General features: G+C 41.3%; 3 protein-coding genes across 7 annotated transcripts in view; 1 reads left to right on the forward strand and 2 right to left on the reverse strand.

Moving 5' to 3' along the window:
- The first annotated feature begins 1,538 nt into the window (after nt 1–1,538).
- Nucleotides 1,539–7,297, forward strand: myl9b (myosin, light chain 9b, regulatory). Its single transcript, XM_033626986.2, has 4 exons — nt 1,539–1,677; nt 4,706–4,909; nt 5,770–5,931; nt 6,933–7,297. The coding sequence occupies exons 2-4, from the start codon at nt 4,726–4,728 to the stop codon at nt 7,106–7,108; spliced, it is 522 nt and encodes a 173-aa protein (XP_033482877.1). The 5' UTR covers nt 1,539–1,677; nt 4,706–4,725; the 3' UTR covers nt 7,109–7,297.
- A 4,996-nt stretch (nt 7,298–12,293) lies between these two features.
- On the reverse strand, nt 12,294–18,238 carry tgif2 (TGFB-induced factor homeobox 2). The gene is made up of 3 exons (XM_033626002.2): nt 17,893–18,238; nt 15,142–15,383; nt 12,294–13,919 (listed from the first exon to the last, which is right to left on the reverse strand). The coding sequence occupies exons 1-3, from the start codon at nt 17,909–17,911 to the stop codon at nt 12,306–12,308; spliced, it is 1,875 nt and encodes a 624-aa protein (XP_033481893.1). The 5' UTR covers nt 17,912–18,238; the 3' UTR covers nt 12,294–12,305.
- An 849-nt stretch (nt 18,239–19,087) lies between these two features.
- dlgap4b (discs, large (Drosophila) homolog-associated protein 4b) overlaps nt 19,088–25,178 on the reverse strand; it is a 162,443-nt gene continuing 156,352 nt past the window's right edge. For 4 of the 5 annotated variants that reach the window (XM_078167108.1, XM_078167101.1, XM_033626851.2 and 1 more), the window contains one exon: nt 19,088–24,942. In XM_078167108.1, the coding sequence (XP_078023234.1) occupies nt 24,700–24,942 (243 nt within the window). In that variant the 3' untranslated portion in view covers nt 19,088–24,699. The remainder of the gene's footprint in view (nt 24,943–25,178) is intronic. The other variant, XM_033626856.2, reaches the window with a different exon arrangement.

A 25,178-nucleotide genomic window follows, 5' to 3' on the forward strand; every position in this document is an offset into this window, starting at 1 on the left:
CTGAGGCAATACTGATAAAAGCATGAGGACACAGTTTGGGTCAACAAAAAAATGATGGTATAGGAGCTGTGTATAAATATCTGTCACATAGAGAGTTTATAATCAATGTTGTACTGAAGTTGCACTGCATTTACTGTGGTACAACCTAACTGAACTCTGTAAGCAACTGATAGCAAGTGATAACAAAGATGTGGTTACATTTTACTTTATCTCTAAGACTCTAACCACTGTGAGATATTTCTCTCTATGAGTGCATGATGAACTGTGAAAAGCATTTGCATAACCACCATACTGCATGTGTGCCTCACAACCTCATGTGTGTGGAGCCAGACTGAACTATTAAACCACCCTCGCATATTATTTTTGCCCACACCATCATTCATTGAAGGGTTTTCAGTGTTTTAGAAATGATAACATAGTGTGGCCCAGCAGAGGGCATCACTGCACCTGCACAAAGCTCCATTAGACAGAGAGGCCTCCTTTCTTTGCCTGAACGCTTCAGCTCATGCCCTGTAATCTCACGAAAAGTACAATATTTTGAATTTTTACTAAATTGTGAATACGCTGCATTGAAGAAATGAAAATGTGCTGTTTTGCTGCTTTAATGATAAATATATACACATGAAAAACAAACAAAAGACACAAGCGTAGAGATATGTGGTGAATTGTAATGTTTAATTTGCAAAAGGTCGGATACTTGTATCAAAGAACTGTATCATCATCAGCAAACCGAGAAGACTATATTTTCATTTATTGCACAATAAGATAAAGCACATATTAGATGTATGATATCCATATAAATGACAAAACACACAAAGGGCTAAAAAATATTATTTGCAAGATACCCCACCCAAATGACACACACTTCTTCTACTATATTATACATTATGCACTGCCAAATGAAGGAAATAAAGATGTTACACATGAATTCTATCAGGACAGTAAGTATTTGATATCCTCACAATATCTTGACAGAAAAAAAACAGGCTCATTATTTCTGGCAACGCTTACACTGGAAAGCAGCTTTGTCAGAGTAAACAGCTGCCAAAAAACATCAGAGCACATTTTCTTACAGTGAATAATTGTCAAGCAGGTCTGCGCTTCTTTAATAAAACACGACGAGACAAAGTGTGAGAAACCACAAAACAGATGTTACCTCCGTGACATAATTTAAGGTGTGTTCCCTGCACTTTCAGGCCCCAGTGATGGGCCAGCCAAACTGCCTATTTAAGGAAAGCCACGGCCTTACAACAGAAACACTGGCTTTCAAAAGCTGATCTGCATCTACTCACAACTCTCTGCCTCATGTTTCCACACTCCACCATACAGAGCCTCCTCTAAATGTTTGGGCCCTTTTTTCTAAATAAGGCAGCCTTATCGTAGTTCCTGTCATTTCTGCCTTTTTTCCCAAACATCCCGAGCAGCGTCTGTGGCAGTAGCAGGCAGCAGCCTGTGCATTCTTTTGCCTTGTATGGAGAAATGGCCTGGCCTGAGATGTCTTTGTATGGGACAGGCCGCCCTCTCTATTGGCCAAGCCAGAAAGGGGAGGGACCCACCGGGAGTCTGATTCTTTAAACAAACTTTCCAGTAGGACTGCCTGCTTCCCTTCGCACTGCTGTGTTGGACCCAGACAAAAGGAGTTTGAGGGACTTCTTGATATTTCTACCTGAAGCCAAGGTGAGAGAGAAAGCTGATTTTACCACTGGGTTGCATATTATGTATACAAAGTGTTAAAAATCTCATATTTTATGTGTTTAAAAAGGACTGAATGTGTAAATGATCTGAGTACAGTGGTACAATGCCCAACTGTGCTGAGAGTGAAGGGGAGCATACAGTTACAGAGAGCTTCAGTGGATCTTTGATTAAAGTGACCAGGTAAGCTAAATTAGAGCTGATGATCAAGGTGAAGAGAGACCTATAGAGAATATTCACCTCTGACCTGTTTGTATGCTTGTGTATGCAGCTTAAATGCACTGTATGCATGTGTGTTTACTTCCATCCCATCACTACGGCACATTAGACACAGGAATTTCTGAATGCAGCTGACCCATTTAGATCTCACACACACTCCCCTGAACGCACAGGCGTGCACACCTCTCATGTTGCCTTTTTATAGACGATGAAAGCTTAACTTCCACTGTTTGTTTTTGGAATTCCTGACCAGTCTTAACTTGAGTAGTGGTGACCTACTAGACCTGGAGTTAGGGTGAGGGATGGCAGCCTGACTGTTTGGTGATATCAAAGTGTGTATGTGTGTGTGTGTGTGTGTGTGTGTGTGTGTGTGTGTGTTCTTGCTGGGCGAAGGGACAGAGGAGCTTTGTCGTCCCGCTGGATGAAAGGGTTCACAGAGGAGCTGTGGTGGACAGAGAACAAATACGATTGTCAGTACAAGCCAAGATGAGGCACATCAGCCAAATGCTTACGTCACTGCAGTCTGAGCCAGTTGTTCTCTGCCTCTTTGTGAATCATTCACTCTGTGGAGAATGCGGAACATTTCAGCTGTTGCTTTTCCTGCACCTTGAAACTGTAAGTTGTGAAATAATCCCCCTTGTCAAAGACTCTATCTCACTGATTGCTTGAAACAGAAACAGAGTTAAGCACCAGTCAGCCCCTCCCAGGAGACTGTACCCCAGCTGTATCAGTGGAGCCAAACAAGAATGAGAATGTGGCATTCCTCTGTTCCCTGAAACCTTAAATTGGGAGCTAGATGCTGTTTTGTTTCCAGCTTCCTCCGCAACTGTTAGATGGAGAACAGAAGGGCACTGTGCCAACAACACTCACCTTCCAGATTTCTTCTTTTTTTTTTCTGGTACATGAAGGGACAGGAGCCGCCAAACAGTAGTGAAATGAAGAAAGTCTGATCCAGCATGTGTCTGCACTGTGAGAAAGGAAAGAGTGTGTGCGTGTGTGTGTGGCATTCAGAGTAAGTTAACCACAAGTACAAGAATTTCCTTCCTGTAATGTTCCTGAGAACATACAAATCCATTTTTGGTTGTAATGACTTTATGGAAATGCCACTGTGAACAATTAAGTTATTCATCAAGGTTATAAACACTGGACAGAACGGGCAGGTGATACTTAAATTTGCATTGAAAATAAAAGCTAGAATTCTGCCCTCTTGATACGGTAGCGCTCATTTGTATAAAGATAAATCGAGGAAGAAAGGTCCATATACACAACATAAAAAAAACTGCTATAAAGCGACAGGCAAAGCTGCTCAACTTCACAAGCTTTTCTGAGTGCAACCATACAAGCAACAGGGACCACACACAAAAATTACTACTCCAGCATATAAAATATGATGACAGACAGTGTCACACAGACAGTGTCCTTGGAGACAGAGATTTGGTGGACATAGGACAGCATACAAGCTATTTATAAATGCTGGAGCACACTGTGCTATAAAATACACAAATGTATTTTACTGCCAAAATACAACAATGTTTTAAAATTTGGTGGTAACAGGAAAAAAATATATTTAGTATTTTATTCCTTTAATTCTGTGATTTTCTTACATAAAAATGTATTCATTATATATATTATTTGAATTTGTGGCAAATGTGTTATGTATGTTCCATTACAGTCACAGAATGTAATTATATGGTAATTTTGCTCCTTTACTTATTTAAGTGATTGGGAATAAAGGATCCTGCCTGGGGAGAATATCTACCTTATATCTTAATTACCAGAGCCCACTGAAGATCTGCACTCTTAACTTAATTACAAAATTAACTTAATTTACAAAATTTACAAAATTGCATCTATTATCTGTCTTATCTTTAACAAACCTGAGTGCAGTCGAGGAATTTTCAGTTGCTGTAATGTTTGAATGATAGCATTTGAGAGGAAGTGACTTGTCTGGACATGATTAACACTCTGGGATCATCAGTAATTATAGCTTTCTAGTAGGACTAAGATGCATTTGAGAAATAGTTTTGTGCTGAGGCCAAGCCTAATGTTGCTGCCAAAAAACAAAGAAAAAAAGGGTACCTTCATATATCTACATCTGTTTGACTTTCACAGATATAAGTTTGCTAAAAAAAAGTACATTTCAAGGTGTAAATTAAAGACTGAAAACTAAACCTTGCATGTCAGTAAAGGGTGTGCCATCTCACAGCTCACCTGAGTAAATGATCTCATTGAGTGAGTTAGTCCCATGTTCGGTATTCACATCACCTCAGCGCCTCTCAGGGCATGATGTCATACCTCATATGTGACAAATCAGCCGCATTCACCTGCTGCCTCCTGCCCGTCCAGCCTGTCCCTCTGTCTGCCGTTTCCCACTGGGTATAACACAATCACAGAACATGCATGACAAATCCTTGCAGACCTGAACGTGAGTGACAGGTCTAATTCTGGAAGGATGTGAAGTTAGCTGCAGCGTGCACTGTGGAGACATGTCGTTTTCACACCCATCACTGTACCCGACATTTAGGGAGAGTGTGATTCTCTCTCTTGAGGAAACAAGAGTGGAAAATTCTCCTGCTTGGGGAAAAAGAGAGAGGAAATATAAAAGAGCCACATGGCTGCAGTGCTCCAGTTTTTGGCACTGTGAAATGCAAAATATCAAATTTAACTCATCTTTTCAAACTGATGCTGAAAACAGTCTTGTTAACAGGTGATACACCCGAGCTGTGTTGTCCCTGATGGTGCAGCATTGTTATTATTATCTAATCCATGAGTCATGCCTTCTGAATGTGTGCAGGCCCAGACCCAGCCGCCATCATGTCGAGCAAGCGTGCAAAGGGAAAGACCACCAAGAAGCGTCCTCAGAGGGCCACCTCCAACGTCTTTGCCATGTTCGACCAGTCTCAGATCCAGGAGTTCAAAGAGGCCTTCAACATGATCGACCAGAACAGAGACGGTTTCATCGACAAGGAGGATCTGCATGACATGCTGGCCTCTCTGGGTACACGGACATGTTCTAACCACATTTATGGCCACAAAAAACAAATAAATGTGACTTTAAATGTGATATTAAAGGGCCACTCCAACTATTTTACAAAAATGAAGTTCAGTTTGCTCATCATGCGGAGTACTACTACTACTACTGCTGACATCATCAGGGTTATCTCGGTTTGGCCTTGGACACTACAAATTTATAGAAGAACGCTATCATAACAAGCTAGGAGTGAGGTGTTTGTAAGATATGGTCATTTATCAGGGGTAGGGGGTCAAAAAAAAAAATACTTTAGAGCTGCATCATGGGAAATTTAGCATCCAGTGTTACTGGAGCTAAAAGTCAGGATATCTTGGCCTGTGCAGCCTCAATTTTGACCATTCAATTTTTAGTCTCTCTTGAGTTTCCAAACTTTGTGAAAAAGTAATGCTGAATTGCTATAGTATGCCTTTAATTTCTTGTAAATTGAATAAAGAAATAAATATGTGGCTCTGAAAGGTGCCCTCTAAACTGCTGTACTGCGCTGTTAACTTTAAGGGGCACTCGGCACTCTCCTCCCTGTGATTTGGATCGGCTCCAGAATTTCATCGGCTCTTACTTGGCCCATGCCATACCTTACCACCAAGTTTCGTGAAAATTGGGCCAGTAGTTTTTGCATAATCCTAACATAATCCAAACAACCCAACCCAAAACATAACCCCTTTGGTGGAGGTAATTAGTTCTTTAACAAAATATGCTAAACGCTATTTATAGGAACAGGTTTCTACGGTATTAGCATGAAGAAACACTTCCTGGTGTTTAGTAGCCCCCAGAAAAAGCAGATACATTAACATTTACATACATTAGATAACAGTGTTCTCTGTCCTCAGGTAAGAACCCCTCTGATGAATACCTGGAGGGGATGATGAGCGAAGCACCAGGGCCCATCAACTTCACCATGTTCCTCACCATGTTTGGAGAGAGGCTCAACGGAACGGACCCCGAGGACGTCATCCGCAATGCCTTTGCCTGTTTCGATGAGGAGGGATCTGGTGAGTCAGTATACACAAAATACTCTATATACAGATCTCGGCACTTAGTGTTTCTGAGTTGTTCTATTGTTCCTGCTGCTGTCGCAAAGACAACCACATCACTTTGTGTTTTCCTCAGAGTCTAGCAACTACCGATAACACAGGACAGGACTTTGGTTGTTCCACTGTCTGTTATTCTGCTACTGGGGATGGTAACTGCAAAGAACTTACATTAGACGTTTTCGAGATTGGAGGAACTTTTTCATAGCTCAAAGAACACAGTTTTAAGAGCCCCCCTTTTTATGGTGTCCGCATCACAAGAACTAGGGACGATTGTAGTTCTTAGAACGCAGTTTTGAGGGTAATTTTTAGCTCCTGTTTCAGAGTCCGTACTATTCCAACTCTAGAGACATTTTGAGTGACATAAGTGAACAGTGATTGGAGGAACATGAGCCATTGCAGCACTGACAGCCGCCATTTTTAAGAACGCAGTGTAAACAACATACAACACAAACAGCTTGTAATGAAAATGTGGATGAAACTAAGGACAAATCAACCAGCAGTAAAGCCAATGGGGTTACTTGAGCATGTATGCGAAGGGGGAAATGCAACACTATTTTGACTCGCCCAAGAAAATAAGCCCTTGAAGGTTTCCAGTTATCAAAGGACCTCCCCAGTAGGCAGCTCTCTCAGGAAGTCCCCAACCGTTTGATCAAAAAGTGCCTGTTGATACTCTTTAGTAACTGGGGATAGCTACTGGGGAAAACAAAAGCGATATCCTCTTCCTGTTTTGGTTGCACAATAGTTAATGCACTTCCGTTGTGCCATAAATTGAGCCTATGTTTCCCCAGAAGATTGTAAACGGTGGCAGACAGAATTGCACAGTGAACGTGAGGGAACCAATCAAGATACAAAATGGTGTCATTTTTCTATAGCCATGAACTTGTGCAAGCAACTTCTGCGTCTTAAAGAAAAAAAAAACGCGTCTATTTTGACTTTAATGGGTGTTCTCTTTGTCTAAGGTGTGATCCATGAGGACCATCTGAGAGAGCTGCTGACCACCATGGGTGACCGCTTCACAGACGAAGAGGTGGACGAGCTGTTCCGCGAGGCGCCCATTGACAAGAAGGGCAACTTCAACTACGCAGAGTTCACCCGCATTCTCAAACACGGTGCCAAAGAGAAGGATGACGAGTAGACGGAGACATCAGCTGCCTCAGGACCCCCTGAACATACACTGAACCACAAATCAGTCCTTAGCTCCTACCTTCATGGACCTTGTAGGTTTTAGAGAAAAGAAATAGGAATAGTATATAAAGTCTTTTATATAGGAGCAGAAGTGGCTATGTTTTTGATAGGTAGGGGCTTGGGATTCATTTGGGATCCACGTGCGGGGGTGTTTTTGGACTGTGCGATCCGGTGCCACATAGAGTACCAGCAATGTTTACCTCTTCCTGCCAATTAGCTACAGTACCACACCTGCACAAGCACTGCAACAGGTCTCCATAACTGTAATGTTTGTATCCCTGTATATTAAAAATGGATTTTAAAGAAGCGACCATTCTGATTTTGTTTATTAAAAGTGGTGAGTACTTGATGAAATGGTTTGTTGTAGAGCTTTCAGTCTAAAGTCTTTGACCCCTCAGCTGGCTGTGTGTATTTGTTGAAGGATCAAGTATGTTTGTGTTGTTGAAGGAATTCAGTCTTGAATTGTTCCTCAGACAAATAAAGTAAGTTCATTCGTGCCGTTGACCACAAAAAAAGTGTATATGTATGTTTGGGGTGTTTTGAAGTCCTGTTTTCTACTTACGTCACATGCTTACATCATAACCAGCGTAAATGTTTTCCTACAAAGCAGTACACTGTACTTTACACTACCACCATTTTTCAAAGGACTCTGCAGCTTGAGCTTTAAACAAGAGCATGAATGCACTAACCTGAATATATTTTTTTTCATTGTAAATGAATGTAACTAAGTGTTCACTACTGCAAGCAGCTATAAACTGAAGACTAAACTCAGTCATCAATTCACAAAAAAATAAAAACAATAACTCAAAGTAATGTGAATAATTTGTAGTTATTTGGCTAAAACATGCAATAACATTAGTACAGTCCTTTACTAAGGCTTTGTCATTGGCACTGTTGGCTGCACCAACCACCAAGATGGACCATCTCCACTGTCTGGCCAAAGCGTGCTCGACTGCCTCAAGTCAGGTTGCAGTGAGGTCAGATGGGCTTCGTCAACATTGTTCATAACACTGATAAAGGAGCCGTCAAAAGAGTGATGCATATTTTATGTCAGCTCAGTCCTCCGAAGAAAATGTTTGCATTGTACATTTCTGCAAACCATAAATGTGTTATATTTGTACGTTTCATTCGTATCATTCATTCATCAATTTTCTGTAACTGCTTATCCTGCTGGGGGTTGTGGGTGTGCTGGAGCCTATCCCATTAGCAAGAGGCAGGGTACACTCTGAACAGGTCGCCAGACTATCACAGGGCTGACGCATAGAGACAGAACCATTCACGCTCACATTCACACCTACGGACAATTTAGAGTTATCAATTAACCTGCATGTCTTTGGACTGTGGGAGGAAGCTGGAGTACATGGTGAAAAAACCCACACTGACATGGGGAAAGCACGCAGGTTCCACACTGGGTTTGGAACCGGGAACCTTCTTGCTGTGTGGTGACAATGCCAACCACTGTACCACTGTGCCGGCCATATTTCAAATCAGCCCTGTCGTCAGAGAAAATATTGGCATTGTACATTTCTGCAAACCATAAATACGTTTCTGTAGTACATTCCATTTGTATCATTAAGTTTCTAAAGTGGCGTAGTTCTTGATTACACCATCAACAAAACTGGGCGTTTTTAGCGAGACATTGCGGCATTTCCAGCTGTGATTGTGGCACCTAAACCGGGTATTTTAAACCATAACATGATCTTTTAGTTTTTATGCCTAAACATAACCACACATTAACCACAGAGTTGTTGAAAAACAAGTTTCAACTCATCTGCTACAAAATAGTGTTCAAACGTTACTTATCTGTGATTTGCAGAAACATACAATGCCAATATGTATTCCAGTGACTGGGCTCAAAGCATGCAAATAATTTAATTCACTGTGCCATTCACAAGTTACAGGCAACTTCTAAGGTGGAAGTTTTCTTGGATGCTACGCTATGCACAAATCAATCAACACACCTTTAATGATATATACTCTGACCATTCTATTTGGTTTTATTGGCTCTCTTGCCTGACATTAGGTGATGAATGAATCTCTAAGCCTTTAAAAAAGGTATATAAATTTAAATTATATTAATTATGGGCAACAAGTGTACAAGTACAATAAAGTTTTTGACCACAATAATACCAGCAGGGCGGACAGAAAAATGTTCCATCGGTTCATTTACAGACACACCCTCAAGTGGGTAGCCCTTTTGTATGGGCATCCTTGCTGCACTGGGCTGATGTGCTGTGTTAAACCGAGTCAAGTTAAGCCAGCACAAGAGGATGGAAATAAAAAACCCTTACTTAACCCAAACAGTTTGGAAGAATGGTGTGTTGTTGTGCCCACCGGCCTTTTTCACAGCAGACATTTTGACTTGTCATAGTAGGAAATACACAGGTGTTACTAATGACATTAACAATACCTCTCTAATATAAGTATATTAAGTAATATAAGTGTCCCAGTAAGTCATGACAGTGTGACAGTGACCCAGCATGCACAGTACCAGGACACTACTGCTGTGACATGTCACAATGTCTTCCATGTAAAAGGCTATTGTGTGAAAGAAATTGTTATAAGGATACAATTTTGTTCTCTAAAGTAAACTTGAGCTTTTACAGGCAACAAAAACCAATAAGAAAGAGCATGTAAGAAAAACTGAACTTTTATTTCTTTGAAATGTTTATACAAAACACACATTTAAAGTTTAAGGCATATATTGCACAGACTATTGAGAAGTTTTTATATATAAAAAAGGGACATCATCCCTCAGTCGTAGGTTTAAGGCACAGCAGCCAGTCATACTGCCAACGGTCAGTCATGATTCACAACATGAACTTGAAAAACATTTTTGAATGCATTTGGCTGTAAGAAAACTATATAGTTTGAGATAAAGTTCATGCCAATACAAAAAAAAAACAAAAACAAAAACATGACCTTGAAAATATTTACACGCATCATCACATTGTCTGATCTGATTGGAGCATCATGTTGCATCTAAAAATCACATAGAAACCTTGCTATTAAAAAGAAAACAAAAAAAAACACAAAAAAACCCACATGCCTGCCTAATCTTTAGCCAGCCATTTCCAGTATCTAAACCGATAAAGGTGTTGTCACAGTGGCATGATGTAGTATGAACAATAAAATATTACTTTAATACTTAGTATTCTACATATGACCCAAGCCTGACATGATCTGTGTAAATTGAGGTATAAATGCACATCAGTCTAGTGAGTACCTGTAACAAAAAAAAAAAAAACAAACTCCTCTAGTGACGTCCACAGCGCATTACTGGCAGTGAGAAGGGACAAACAAAATAGAAGTGGAAAGAGTTGATATCAGCCGTATCGTTTTCGCAGGGTATGTGCTCAGCAGTACTCTGACCTGACATCAGACAGACATTCTCCTTCTGTCCAACTCCTTGCACATGTAAATTGTAACCGTTATAACCAACCACAGCTCAAGACACTGGTGAACAAGACAGTATTGAAGATTTGATGCACAATCCTGCTAAAGTATTATTCACATCGGAACTCTTCCACATGACGCTACTGTTAATAGATGCCCTGACGGCATTCAGCCTTATATCGCGGATTATGCTACGACAGTTTCATGGAAACTACAGCTTTATGAATGATTAGAAATCTCTAGAAACCATTTCTAAACACAGGTGGAAAGCACTGATGAGGAAAAACTTGGATTTTTATGCTGGGAAGGAAACCCCCCCAGCAAATTCCAGCTATTTCAGTAAATGTGCTACAATTGCATTGCCTACGCGCTACATGCATCAATTCATCTTTGCACTAGTAAGACATTCAGGTTTGAAATACACAGACCAAATCATAAGGCCCCAAACTGACAGGGAAATCGGAATAATTTTATCTCTACCAATGTTTAAAGTGAATTCGCACCACAGAAGATAAAAGGCGCCAAGTCTTGCAGCAAGTGTAACGTTTCAATCCAGGAGCTGTGAGAGCTTGATGTTATCAGATCGCCAAGCTGCTCACCTCTCAACTGAAATCGATTTCTGTAACAGATCCAATGTGACCCTCTCCCCTTCGTCCTATATCAATAGCCCTCCCCCCCTCAACTACAATCCCTGAAAGTCGCACACAACTGATCATGGTCGCATAAAGTGACGGACATGACTGCCTCGCCTTTGGCTAAAACACAGAAAAGATGTTTCTATGGCAAACAAAGAAACACGTGGTACTTGAGCGCATGTGTTGAGTGGCAGAGAGGACAATTCCTCTGGGCCAATGAATCCCGTTAGCTATAAAAAGACAGGAAGACAGGAAGGAGGGGCAGGATGGAGACAGACACATTGAGGCGAGTCATTCAGTCAGGCTCGCTGCAGTACAATCAATTCCCCTTCTGCTCAGCTCTGAGGGAAAAAGAGATGGAAATATGCTAGAGAGAAAACCAGACCGAAATCTGCATTACTATGATGGTGTTGCTCTGCGTGGGGGATAAAAAAAAACAAAAACAAACACTCATGTCCTCCTTTTTTATCCTGGAGAGGAATGGATGATAGGCAGCCTAGCCAATGATATCAATGTCTTTTGTACATTCAATAAAGTCCAGTACTGCTACTGAAGAGGCTAACTGCTGGTCCTGAAAATGATACCAAAGTACATTGTGTACAATTAAGGGATATTTCCTCCTCATCCATTATCTGTCACGTGGAAAGAGATTTGAAAAATCAGCATCAAAAACTTTGTACAATACATTTACTCTGCTCTGTCAGGAATGTTCCTTGTGAGAAATGACATCAAAGTGTTCTTACCAGCAGGTGTCTCCATCAAGAACAGCATATTTAAACAATAAAAAGTTGCTTTAAACAGCAAGTCTCTGTAACACCCCGTAATTGTTACTTCATTGTGTCCCAGATCTCGTTCCCTGTATTCTGCAGGCACAGGCATTGATGACAAAAAGGGGGACTGGTGATGCAGATACATTCTCCTATATACAGTGTTGTCCAGCCAACAGGAGTGTTTGGCCTCTCTCCTCCGCATATATATATATATATATATATATATATATATATATATATATATATATATATATATATATATATATATATTATATTATATATATATATATATATATATATATATATATATATATATATATTTAAAAAAGGTGCCAACTTCCAGCTCCTAGTTCACAGTTTCACTCACTGTGTGCAGGCTGTGCTGAGGGCCCCACACTGTGGTGATGGGGGTCTTTACAACTTGAAGAGAAGTGGGTTGCCTTGTATCAGCATGGACCATGCTCCAAACACTGGGCACCACTGCTGTGTTTCTCTGTGCACTACTATTTATACTGCTACTGCTGCTGCTGGTGGTGGAGGAGGAAGGCTGAAGAGGAGCAGTGAGGTGGGAAGCAAGGCCCAGGAGAGGTGTAACTGTTGGCGTAGAGGAGGATGTTGGGGCTGAAGTAGGGAGAGGAGTTGGAGTTTGGGCAGAGGCAAAGACTGGGTTGTGAACAGGGGCTGGAGACGACGCTGTGGTTAAAACTGGTGGTGATGGACAAGGAACTGTGACTGGGATTATGGGGGATTTGTGGAACGGCACGTAAAGAGGGACTCCTCTGGGGTCTGTGAAAGAGGCGATGGCTGGAGAACGAGCAGCTGGAACAAGCGCTACGGTGTGGGGTGACGCCTGGCTTGGAGCAGTGACGGAGGTGGGACTTGTGGCTGGGAGGACTTGCGATGGCAACGAGACTGGCCTTGTGGCTGCCACTGACGCACTCGTAGGACACACGGTGGGCAGTGGAGCTGGAACTGAGCTTGTGGCTGGAGCTGGGGTGAGGGCTGGAGCAGCAGCTGGTTTCTGGGAATTCGGCTGTCCTAAAACTGAGGCAGGCACTGGCACTATGGTTGGCAGATGGGCTGGGGTGAGCTGAGTCTGATTTGGGCTGGAGGCTCTGGCAGTGTCCTTCTCCAAGGGACTCCAGATGACTTTATTCATCGGGAGAGGAGATAGCCTTGGGGCTGGGACCAAGACTGGAGCTTGGACTGGACCAGAGGCTGCTAAAGACAGAGGCACTGGAGCCTTTACTGAAGTTACAGCTGACGCAGGAACAGCCATAGCCTTCTCCATCAGACTCTGCACCCTGGAAGGATCCATGACTTGCTGGTTGTCCTCTGGAGGCGGTGTAGGTCCCATGTCACTACCGTAAGCATTGCACTGTGCCTCCACTGGTTCAGTCTTTACAGCCTCTGTAGGTCTGTTCTGGCTTTCCTGGAGCCTCTTCTGATTCTCCTGCTCTGCTGCCCTCTGAAGAGCAGCATCGACCAGGAGCCTCAAGTCGCTGAAGTCCTGGCTGGGGAACAGCTCGGGAGGAGTTGGGGGAGGCGTGTTGAAGAGACCACCGGTGGGGCTAGCTGCCATTGTTGTGCTGGTGAGACAAACCGTATTGACCCCCTGCTCCTCTGCTTCTCTCAGCAGACTTTGTGCATCGAGCTTCATCAGCGCCTGCACCGACCCTTCCTTACCAGGGTAGCCCGCTCCTGTCAGAATAGCCGTTGCTGTGCTCCCAAGGAGACTGAGGTCCAGTGTAGGGGCAGAGCGGATGACAGACGGGCGTTGTTGAGATGAGGAGGTGGAAGAGTTGCTTTCTGGAGAGCTGGCTCTGCCTCCATGAGACGAGTGGCCTTCACTTTTACTGCCAACCTTGCGGGAGATAGTAAACTTGGTGGGATCTTTGCCATCTTTGCGGAGCAGGTCAGGGAGGAGGCGGCGACGTGCGTTGATGAACCAGTTACATATCTGGGAAAAGAGGAGGAAATTCTGATATAAACAGACCTGATCGCAGCTGCTGTCATGGATGTTTTACTTTGATAAAAGACAACCAGAAGTCAGTCAAAGAGATGCACTTTTACATTATTCTTTTGAGGACCTGCACTGATATCATTGCAACACTTTGATTCATCTTTTACTCAACAGCTTCAGTCACCCTCAATTAGCCGGATCCACAACTCAACTCTTGCATCACATTCAAGATCTAAAAATGATCCGAGGCCTGAGATTTTAATAACCGCCTACACGTTTTTCTTCATCTGTCTGCACGAGGCCTTACTTACCCCCTCTAGTGGTTCAGCCTCCCACACAAGGAAGAAAGAGTGGGACAGACAGAGATGAGAGCCCTCAGACAGCTGGCAATAATGAAGGTCTGAGCTCAAATATGCTGAGCCACAGAGAAGCCAGCCAAATGCATTCCACTGAACTGACTACATAACAAGGAACTCTGCTGCTGCTGCTGCCTCACGCTGGTCTTTAATGCTTTCTCTAACGCTGCCTCTCTGTTTGTGCGTGCCTACATGTTGAGAGGGAAAGAGGAAATGTCTACTACTGATGCAATGAAGTGAAAAGGGAAGGCTGGGAAAGTCTCCATCTCAAGCAGCAGTGTGGCGATACCATCTGATTCTTGTTTACTAGTTCGCTGTGTTGGTTGAAAAGCTGGTCGCAAGTGTTGGTAAAAAGTAGTATCACTGTCGTGTAAAAACAAGAACTGATCGCACAAGAGTGAGAATCATGAAAAAGATATTATGACTGTAGTTTAAACACCTTTCTTGTGTGCAGCAATAGACTATAGTGATAAATTGAGTCTGGTGTGCAGGTCACGAACAGCCTTTTGTGCAGTACAAATATTAGCAGTAGAAAATAATATTCAGTATCAAAGCTACCTTTATTGAATTGAAAGCACTGCTTCTGATGTAAAAATGTCAAAATGAATACACAAAAGCTTTAAAAAAAATTCAGATAAAACGTGTAAAAGCTTAGATTTATGTGTATACTCTATCAAAAACAAATAGAAAACGTGAAGACAAATGAAAATGTCAAAGTTGATCATCTCTACTTAAGAACAGGAAACAAATCCGCCAGAATGCAGAAACAATGTGCTCCACAAGTGTCATTTCCTCTGTTAAGTACTGGGTGCTTCTGGGAAAACAAAAAAAATGTATACACTGATTAAAAATCCACTCCTCACCTGCAGCACGGAGAGGTTGGTCTGGCCCGACAGACTGAGTTTCTCCTGCTCAGACGGGTAGGCGTTGAAGCGGTGCTCGTACAGCCAGCTCCGCAGGATCTGCACCGCCTCCTTGGGCAGGTTGCCGCGGCGACGGCGCTTCCCAAAGAGCCCCCTTCCTGACAGGTCGAGCGGGGAGCCGTCATCACTGTCCGACACAGCCGAGGAGTGCTCCTGCTCCGGGCGATGCTCTTCTTCCAGAGCTGAGGAAAAAGGAGGTGTGTCGTCAGTCACGTTCAATCAGTGTGTCATTCAATCATCCTGTTTATATCAAATCTGCCAATCACCAGGTATACAGAGGTAGTTCTTTGTGTTTATTTTATGTGTCTTTATTTTGCCTGTTATGAAGCATGAAGAAGGGAGAAGATCACATCTTGCATGAGCGGCCATACATTCACTCAGGCCTTTGCAGGGTTTGGTTTGATCTACTTTTATGCACAAAATGAAACCTAACTACTTCTTCATGATACCAGGAGCCAGTGAGAAGAGGCTAGGCCAAAAACTAAAGCAGTGGTTTGTACTGATTTGACACTAAGCAGTGAACAAGTGCACAAACCTCCTCAGTTACTTTTAACCTCATAATTTTACTGATTTAAAGTGAGGTTTGCATAAGCTTCACGGTCTGAACATATTTAAACAATGGCTTTGAGGATTGAACTTTGTTGTGGGATTTTTTTTTTGTGTCAGTCTATGGTTGGCCACTGGAGAGAATCTCCCCTCAAAATGGAGCATGCCTGATCCCAGGGGTGGGCCACAGAATGTCTTTCTCTGAGGCTGGGTGAAACCTGACCCCCGGGGGCAGCGCCTGTCTTCACAAAGAAGATTGTGTGCATATCAACATCACAGTAGCCACTGGCCCAGGAACCTATTGACCATGCAAAGGAGGCCGTTTTCACCTCATGCCACTTCGGCTCAAGACTGCTGGAGTAGTTGACAAATCTTTTGAATTCTGCATTCCTTGTCAGTGAGGGAAGTCCTACACCAAGCAAGAAAATTGGGGGGGAAAAATAAAAACACACAAATGCAAATTCAATGCAGTTGCCCTGATTTCTGTAAAAGAGCCTCGCTTTGCCCCTAAAATTATTGTTTTAGAGCAGGGTTGGGCATTGTTGATTGTCAATTTCTTCTGTGACCTAATGATAAATTTGTGTCATGATTCACCTATTGGACAAATTGTTCTTCTACGTAATGATTCTTTGCAAACAAAGCTAAAACATTAAGTTTGTCGAGTGTGCTGTCTGATATAATACAGCCACAGAACATGATTAATTACACTAGAGCTGCAACAATTAATTGCTTAGTTGACAACTATTGAATTAGTCTTAAGCTAATATGACAATCAATTGTTCTGTTTGAGTGTTTTTTTAATTTAATAAAGTAAAAATCGTCTGATTACAGCTTTTTGGATGTGAATATTGTTGGTTTCCTTTACTCTTCTATGACATTAAAGTAAAAACCTTTGGGTTTTGGAGAAAACAAGACATTTGAGGATGTCATTTTGGGCTTATATCAACATTTTTTGCCATTTTCTGACATTTTATAGTCCAATTAATTGTTAAAACACTCAACAGATTAATCAACAAAGATAATAGTGATTAGTTGCAGTCCTACATTAGATTGAACATCACTTCAACTATGATTTTTCAATTCGATTTTACTTACATTTGCCAGAAACATTCCTATTAATATTGATTTCAATCATACCACCCATCTGTGTTAAAACTCTTGAGACTGCAGTAAAATGTTAACAATTTCTGCATCAAATCAAGTCTAATATGGTCTAACTGAGTCTAAAAATACTAAAGCGTGTAAAACCAGTATTACATTAATAAGCCACACTCATGGTTGACAGACATCCTTGGCTATCCTTACTGAGAGAAAGGATGTGGCCCACAACAAAGTTACACCCCCTCAGCTCCACAGGATCATTGGAAAGACATTTAAAGATTTATCAGACTATTTACACCCATTCAATGTGGGATTAATTTGATGAAACAAACAGCCAGGACAGATTTCAGACAGATGCAAGCTTAGTACATTATGTCACATCAGCACGAGCTACGTGAAACATGTCACAGACAGGCAAACTGACCAACTTTTTGTTTACTAAAGGTCTACTAACAATGTGGTAAATCTGTGCGAAGGAAAAGTGGTGTTCACATTTAGAATATGTTTTAAAAAATTAGGTGAAATGGTGGTAAAATTTAGCTTGTAGACTCGACAGTGGAGTAAACTTCACAACATACTCAGTCTCCAGTTGGGAATTTGAATCTGACCGTTAGAAACGCCACCAACGCTACTCACCGAACATCAACTTCACAGAGCAGCTCGCTTTGTCAAAGTGATAACGTCATACTCGGTGAAATGACGTCCTCGACAAAGCCTCTCGAATAAAGCTAAATGTTACCTTCAACCGACACAAACCGAGGAGCTACTCTGTAAATTAGCCATCTGGACCCGCACAAAGGAGGCAGGCAGGAAAGCACAGCCTCCCGCATGTCACGCCGCCAGATGGACACCATGCCTGCCTCCAGAGATAACTAGCTGGCTAGCTGTCCCTCCAAATTTGAGCACAAACACACGCTGCATTTGCTCGCGACAAAAAGCCCGCATACCAGACTAAAACCAACAGCGAAGACACAGCGGGCTCACAGGCAGACACTTATAAACGTGCACGGCCGTGATAAAGAACACGACACGAGTGCTGCTCACCTCGTTTGAATGCTTTCATTCTTTGTTGATGGCTTGCTTGAAAACACGCAGCTGTCCAAGTTGCTTGCTGTACAAAGCGTGCCCGCGAGCCAAGCGATGGTTGACACAACGGCACTTTCTTCCAAGAAGCTGAAGGTGTTGCGCTTTTTTGACCGACTTAAATGCCTCGCTTTTGGGGTTCTGCCGCACGGAAAGGTTTCACCGGAGACTCCGTTTCCATCGCACTCCTCGCTTTCTGCCAAGATAAATGTTTTCTGTTTTGTGTCGCTTGTTCCTTTTTACCTGCACGCAGCAGCGCCAGCTCTTTGCCAATCTTGACAGTCGGAGCTGAGATGATCCCGCCTCATCGACAGCTGTCAACCAATCACGAGCCTGCACTGCGCCTCCTGGGCCGCTGTCAGCCAATCAGGGCGCTCCGCCAGACAGCAGACGGGCTCCGTGTAATTGTGACTGACGGGAGAACCATTTCATTCAAAGTACAGCGCAGTCATTGAAACAATGTTATTTTCTCGATGCGGTTGAAATCCCATATCGACATCGACACACGTATAAATAGCACCGCAGTCATCTTTACAACCATTGTCGTCGTTTTCATCCATGTGTGCGTGACACAGATACACACTGTGGAGAGGCTTTACGTAACGCTGTGCAAAATGTTCTTGTTACATAAATCATAAGCGTCGAAAGCGTCCGCTGGTGTGCGCATTTCACTACTTCACAGCACAATTAACCGAGTTACTTCGACTCACACCGCCTGCAGTCACGTCTGATGTGATATTCAGACATCAGCTCTACAGTTGGTCTGGCTCCAGGCGTGTGGGGCGAATACATGCTGCTGCAGAGGTGTTGTGATGCTTTGATTCCTCAAAGTCTCAGGGAGACACCTCGGGCCGCATGAGCTGCAGAGATCAGATTTTAAAAATGAAGTTACTGCAAATTAGCATCAAACAAAAGTAGCGATCTGCCTGTTGTACCCAAATCTTAATTATGTGTCCAGATTTGTGTCACAGTGTGCTCTGGGGCTGGAGAGGGGAGGGCAAAGCAAGAGGAAAAATGTGCATGTGATTGACTCAGATTTGAAGTTATTCACATCCAAATTTAGCAGGTTTTGAAAAGCAAAATGCAGGATCAGAAACATCTCGTTAAAAGTGAGCAAACATCTTCAAAACAGTAATCAAATACAGCCATGGTGAACTTTTTGAGAAAGTATCGTGTGCATTTTATTGAATGTTACGTCTCTCCATTATACATTTGAACAACCTTGAAATAGTATAAATAGATCTACAGCATTGTAAAAGATGGAGTTTCTCAGTCTGGTCTATTTACAGAAGACAACTTTAAGAAGCACAGGGGGGAGAAATGCAAGATTATTAGTTTAATTTTAATATCAAAGAACCCTTTTACTCAGTATTGCACATGTACTTTAAATGTTACCAGAGTATAGTGACAAGAATCTAGGTAAATCTCATTTTTAGGAACAACACACCCTCTCACTCATTGACTTTGTCTCAAACAATACAAGCCTTTTATACGAAAACCCCACAGCCCCTGACATACACACAGCCTATAGAGTATTACACTGAACACATCCTAGTCTTTAAAATATGTGCTTGCTTCATAAAATATTTGTTCTAGTATTTTTACAGACACTTTTTGCTATATCATATCTCTTGTGGAAACAACTCGGCCCCTCACCCCTTCCCCAGTTTGATGCCAGACTCAGGGGAACAAAGCACAGATGCTAATGAGCTTGTTTTTTCTTTTCTTTCCGAGCAGGCCTTTGGACTACTGTATGGGAGTGGATTCACTGGTGTCACAGCTAAGGTATGCTTCGTCCTGGGATTAAACTGTCTGTCTTATGGAAGCCTATTTCAACCTGTGTGATGAAAAAAAAGATCAGAAGTCATTATGAGAAACTTTCCCAAAATAATGAGTAACTTATAATTACTCAGTACTGTTTCTCATTATTACAAGATATTGAGTCAATATTTCCAGTTACTACTCCATTATTTTGAGATAGCAACTCATGATTTTGAGAAAGTTGTTATTTTCAGATACTAAGTCATTACTTAAAAATACTAAGTTACTAGTATGAGATAATAAGTCATTACTTTGAGATAAGTAATTAATTTTGAAAAAGTTTCTCATGAATTTGAGATACTAACTTGTGATTTTGAGAAAGTCTGTCGTTATTTTGACATACTCAGTCTTTATTTTGAGAAATCTCCTAATTTTTGAGATACAAAGATATGTTTGAGATACATTTTAAGATTTTTGAAGATATTAAGTCATTTATTTGAGATAAGCAAGTAAGTATGAGAATGTTTCTCATTGTTTTGAGTTACTAACTCATTATTTTGAGAAATAATTTTGTGATTATGAGAATGTTCCTACTTATTTTGAGTTACTAACTAAAGTTTCTAGTTATTATTACTAGTTATTTTGAGATACCAAGTCATTATTTTGTGAGTAGTTATTTTGAGATACTAAGTCATTATTTTGTGAAAGTTTCTAGTTATTTTGAGTTGCTAACTCTTTATTTTGATAGTTTCTAAATATTTTGAGATACTAAGTAATTATTTTGTGAAAATTTCTAGTTATTTTGAGTCACAGAGTCAATATTTTGTGATAGATTCTAGTTATTTTGAGATACTAAGTCATTATTTTGTGAAAATTTCTAGTTATTTTGAGATACTAAGTCATTATTTTGTGAAAGTTTCTAGTTATTTTGAGATACTAAGTCATTATTTTGTGAAAATTTCTAGTTATTTTGAGTTGCTAACTCTTTATTTTGAGAAAGTTTCTAGTTTTTTTGAGATACTAAGTCATTATTTTGTGAAAGTTTCTAGTTATTTTGAGATACCAAGTCATTATTTTGTGAAAATTTCTAGTTATTTTGAGTTGCTAACTCTTTATTTTGAGAAAGTTTCTAGTTATTTTGAGATACTAAGTCATTATTTTGTGAAAGTTTCTAATTATTTTGAGTCACTAAGTCATTATTTTGAGAAAGTTTCCTATTGTTTTGAGGTACTAATTCTTGATTTTGAGAAAGTTTCTGGTTATATAGTCATTATTTTGAGAAAATTAGCTTTTTCTTAAAGAGAGAAATGAAGTCTTTTTTTAAGATAAGTAACTCATTTTGAGAGTTTTTCATTATTTTGAGATATTAACCCAGACGAACCCAGAGTTTCTCATTGTTTCGAGATATTAGGTCATTATTCTGAGAAAGTTTCTAATTATGAAGACTTACGGGGTCTTTTTTTCATCACACTGGCATATATGTGCTTCCATGTAGTATATTCTCTTATCTTGTAGCCTCTACTGATCATACTTTTTGCTCAGCCCTGGAATGCAGAGAAATGCATAAACAATCTGAAAGGGTAGCTACACTTTATATAATGTGTGATGTCAATCCTTTTTTAGAGGTAAAAAGTAAAAAGGTACATAGATATCAAAGAAGATATGGTACAATTTGGATCATAGCCATCCTGTAAATAATTAATTGTATTTCCTCTTGCTTAACATTTAAACTTTTTTCCTTGCATTCATGGATGATAATATTCTACCAACTGCACTGTTGTGATTAAAGGAGGCACAGTACAAGCATTGAGAATCCACTTTACTTCTCAAAGTGAAGCTTTACCAAAACAGACCGCTGCTTAAGCAAATGCTGATACTATGACAGTTTTGACTTTAAAAGGCCAGATCCATCAAACCTATATGGGGGACCATTATCACCCTCAAATCAATGGCTTTACAGCAACAAACCCCCCCACAGTGCAGCTGTTTGGATCATGGATAACTCTACCCAGGAAATAGACCTAGGTGTGTCCCAGTGATATCTGTGTGTATTGGAGGGAAGCCTTGTTTAAATGTATGAGGTGAGCTCTCTTTTCTCTCTTTAAGTCTGTCAGTGACATCTCTTGGCATTTTACTCATCCAAGTTTTAGCGGGCTGGAAAAACATCACTTTTTCAGTTTGTGTTGGTGAGATCATAGAGCAACTTTCTCTGTGTTCCTGCCCTCCTTCCCTCAGCGTATGCGAGATGCCACATTGTATTTGATCTGCGTTCAAGTGAGGCAGGCCTGCGGTTTTGTGTGAGGAATGGTGACAGCAGGGTTGGGGCCTGAAAATGTGGCAAATGGGGAAAAAAAGGAAAATGATATGTTATGAAATTGTTTTAAATGTTAAAAATATTCTGGCAGTAGTTGCATATGGGAAAGATTTAAATCTAGTTGGTGCAATATATTGCCTTCAACCTACGTTGTTGACACAAAAATTATCCTTGAGACTTATTAAGATTGAATATTCTAATAATATCCATGACATAAATCATTCACAATGTGTTAATCACAATCTGTCTGAACACCGAGACATCACTAGCTCACTTCAGAAAAACAACTTGTCAGACACACAACTTTTTCCTGGCAGTCAAAAATCAAATCAAGCCAACGACGGCGTTCAAGTCACATAAAAGGCCTTCAGGTGCTAACGATGCTATCCACCCCACTAAAATGGAGGGGGGCATTGACAGCAACCAGGGAACAGACTATTGACACCCCTGAGCCATTTTCCTTGCTGAGCGTCACCCCCAGCCGGCAAACACAACAGACAAACAAAGACCCGTCATCAGGAGAAAGCTCTTGCCGAGATAGAGAGAATAGTGGTCATCGGGCTTTTCCAATTCAAAGCCTCAGGCTGCATTTTTGGGTCACAGTGGGTGAGGAAGAGGCATTGCAGCAGCCGAAGCAATGCAGTCTCAATGGTTTAACATAACTAATTAGGGAGGGGAAGTTAGGTTTGCTTACCATTTGGGGGAAGAAACCAAATGTGAGTGGAAGACAGGCAAACAACTGTGGTTGAATGTAAGGCATGTCAGGGCTGACTTTATGGTTGGATGTGTACTTTCTGAGAGAAATCCTGACTCACAAACCCAAAAGGCCTCTTTGTTTTGGGAACTGGCTTCAAATGAGACAGAGGAGTCTGTAAATATGTGTAATCCACACAATGTGTCCCCGTAATGCAAAACAGGGCAGGGCTGCATGTTGTCTTATAGGGAGAATGCCTTTTCATTGTATGCATACCACACTGTACTACATCTTGGATTGAAAATTAACCACTGTTGCCCTCTAGAGGTCAGAAATGAAAGTTGGCGGGCACGTGCATATGAAAACAACAACCCTGTAATACATGTGCTGTGGCTACACTCCACTCTATTTTTACAGTAAGCGCTGTTACTGTTGAGCTCCCTGCTGCTGACATTTAAATACGTCAGATGAATTAGAGACGGTGAATTCATCTTTGGCTTATGCAGTCTTCCTTAAAGAAAAAAAGCAAGCAGCATTTAATAAATGATGAAAACACAAAGACTAATGTATGCAATGCTTTAATTAAATATTTTTTCTTTGAATAAAAAAGTGCAGGTACTTTGGATGATGTTCAATGAGGGGAAACAAAAATGGTAACAAAGAACTAAGATTGATTTTTGTTGAGTGATGGGAGGCAAAATAAATCATGAATGCTTTTGGAAACATAGTATAAAAAAATAACAGCAAGACACATGTCCTAAGGTGTGTCCCCACCAAAATACCTCTGCTGCATTAATTCAGTAAAAGCCCTAGATTCATTTTAGATGTGCGAGTTGAATGCTAAGTGAGGTTAATAAAAGCACTTTAAGAAGCATTAAACAAACAGATGGGACAAAAAAACCTTGACTGGAATATTGACGCATCTGCGTTTACAGCACAAACATGAAAACCAACGTTAATGGGACAGAGAGAAGCAGAAGAGATTTCTTTTTTAAAGTTGAAGACATTTTCCCTACAAAGAAAACAATAGTGAGTAAGAGTGGCCGCTGACATTCTGACTGAAATAGAGATCCTCATGCTTGGTCGTCATCGGTATCGGGATGTGCTTTCATTAAAAATCATTAAGAAACTAAACTTTACAGATTCTCACCAGTGTTTAAAATCTTTGACACAAGAACATTTTGAAGGACACACACAAGAGTTAATTGTTAGGAACTATATAAACACCCCTTCAAATCTGACTCTCAAGTTTCAGCATACCAAAAATATTCAGAATAACCAGATCTAAATGGATTTTTATACAAAACAAAGGATGAGTAAAGTAAACAAATAAATACAAGGAAGACATACATAGGTGTGAGTTTGTGGTGTGTGAGTGCAGTGGATGTAGTGTGCGCAGTGTTATGTGTGTGAGTGTGTGATGGCCACAAGGCGGTGTTGTGCAAAGCTACAAGATGGCCAATGATCTGGGAAGAGAGGAGGACGATGGGAGACAGAAGAGAGAGTTTGCCCTCTGTCCACTTAATAGATCTTATAGCCAAGATAGAGGAACGTTTAAAACAGTCTTCATATAGATTCTTTAGGATATAATCGTCATAATAACAATACCTTCATTAACAATTTTATGATATCAAGAGTAGTAACAAGAAAGGACAAAGTTCATCAGCTGAGGTTTTCAATGGCAGCCTCAAGTGAGGAGTCTTCTGCTTCAAAGTCTGTCAAGTCCACCAAAGTTCCATTTCTCTGCTTCTGTTGTGTTAAATAAGTGTTTGATGCCACCAGGACCAGCCTATAACTGTATGTGTGTGTCAAAAATGCCCAAATCCACACCCACCCCTATCTCTGAGAATTTCATCTCTCCTCCCCCCACCTCCATCCAGCTGTACTCAGAGTAGCTCATTTGCATTGCAAAAGTTTTCCTCTCCTTTTTCCAGGTATTTCAGTGATACTTATCTGTCCTTTGATCCGACCCCTATTTCCTTCCCTCTCACTGTCTCTCTCAGAGACGAGTCTGGGCCTCGGGGACATAGATTTCGATGCTGTCCGCGCTCTCTGTGGCGGAGTTCTGGCGAAACGAGGCGGCCTTTTTAGCAGCCAGTAGACGCTTGCGAGCCTCATGTCTCTGCTTCTCTGCTGAAGCCGAAGAAGAGGTGGATGAGGAGTCTGCGCTCTTCTCGCGGCCCAGCGATGGTCGTCCCTTACCGGGCTTCTTTGACGCTGGAGTGGTCTCCTTCTCCTCGTCCTGTGGTGTGGAAGCGATGAAAAGTGACAGACAAAGGTGGGGAGTGGAAGAGAGCAAGGTGCGAAAGGAGAGAAGACAGATACAAGACAGTGAGAGGATGTAACATGGAAGCTGTCTTCAGGAGGCTCTATTAGTCTAGGCAGGTTTGGCAGACAGGACTTTGACAGAGACATTATGACAGTGCTGATTGTTTTCATTAAAGCTTAAAATAACATTCAGAGCTTTCAGGTGATAGA

This window comes from Epinephelus lanceolatus, chromosome 1, assembly GCF_041903045.1.
Source record: "Epinephelus lanceolatus isolate andai-2023 chromosome 1, ASM4190304v1, whole genome shotgun sequence".
Taxonomy (NCBI): Eukaryota; Metazoa; Chordata; class Actinopteri; order Perciformes; family Serranidae; genus Epinephelus; species Epinephelus lanceolatus.

Coding starts and splice junctions, on each gene's coding strand:
- myl9b (XM_033626986.2), top strand. CDS start 4,726: ATGTCGAGCAAGCGTGCAAAGGGAAAGACCACCAAGAAGCGTCCTCAG. Junction 4,910..5,769: donor TGACATGCTGGCCTCTCTGG/GTACACGGACAT, acceptor CTCTGTCCTCAG/GTAAGAACCCCTCTGATGAA. Junction 5,932..6,932: donor TTTCGATGAGGAGGGATCTG/GTGAGTCAGTAT, acceptor TCTTTGTCTAAG/GTGTGATCCATGAGGACCAT.
- tgif2 (XM_033626002.2), bottom strand. Junction 13,920..15,141: donor CCAACCTCTCCGTGCTGCAG/GTGAGGAGTGGA, acceptor CTCTTTTCCCAG/ATATGTAACTGGTTCATCAA.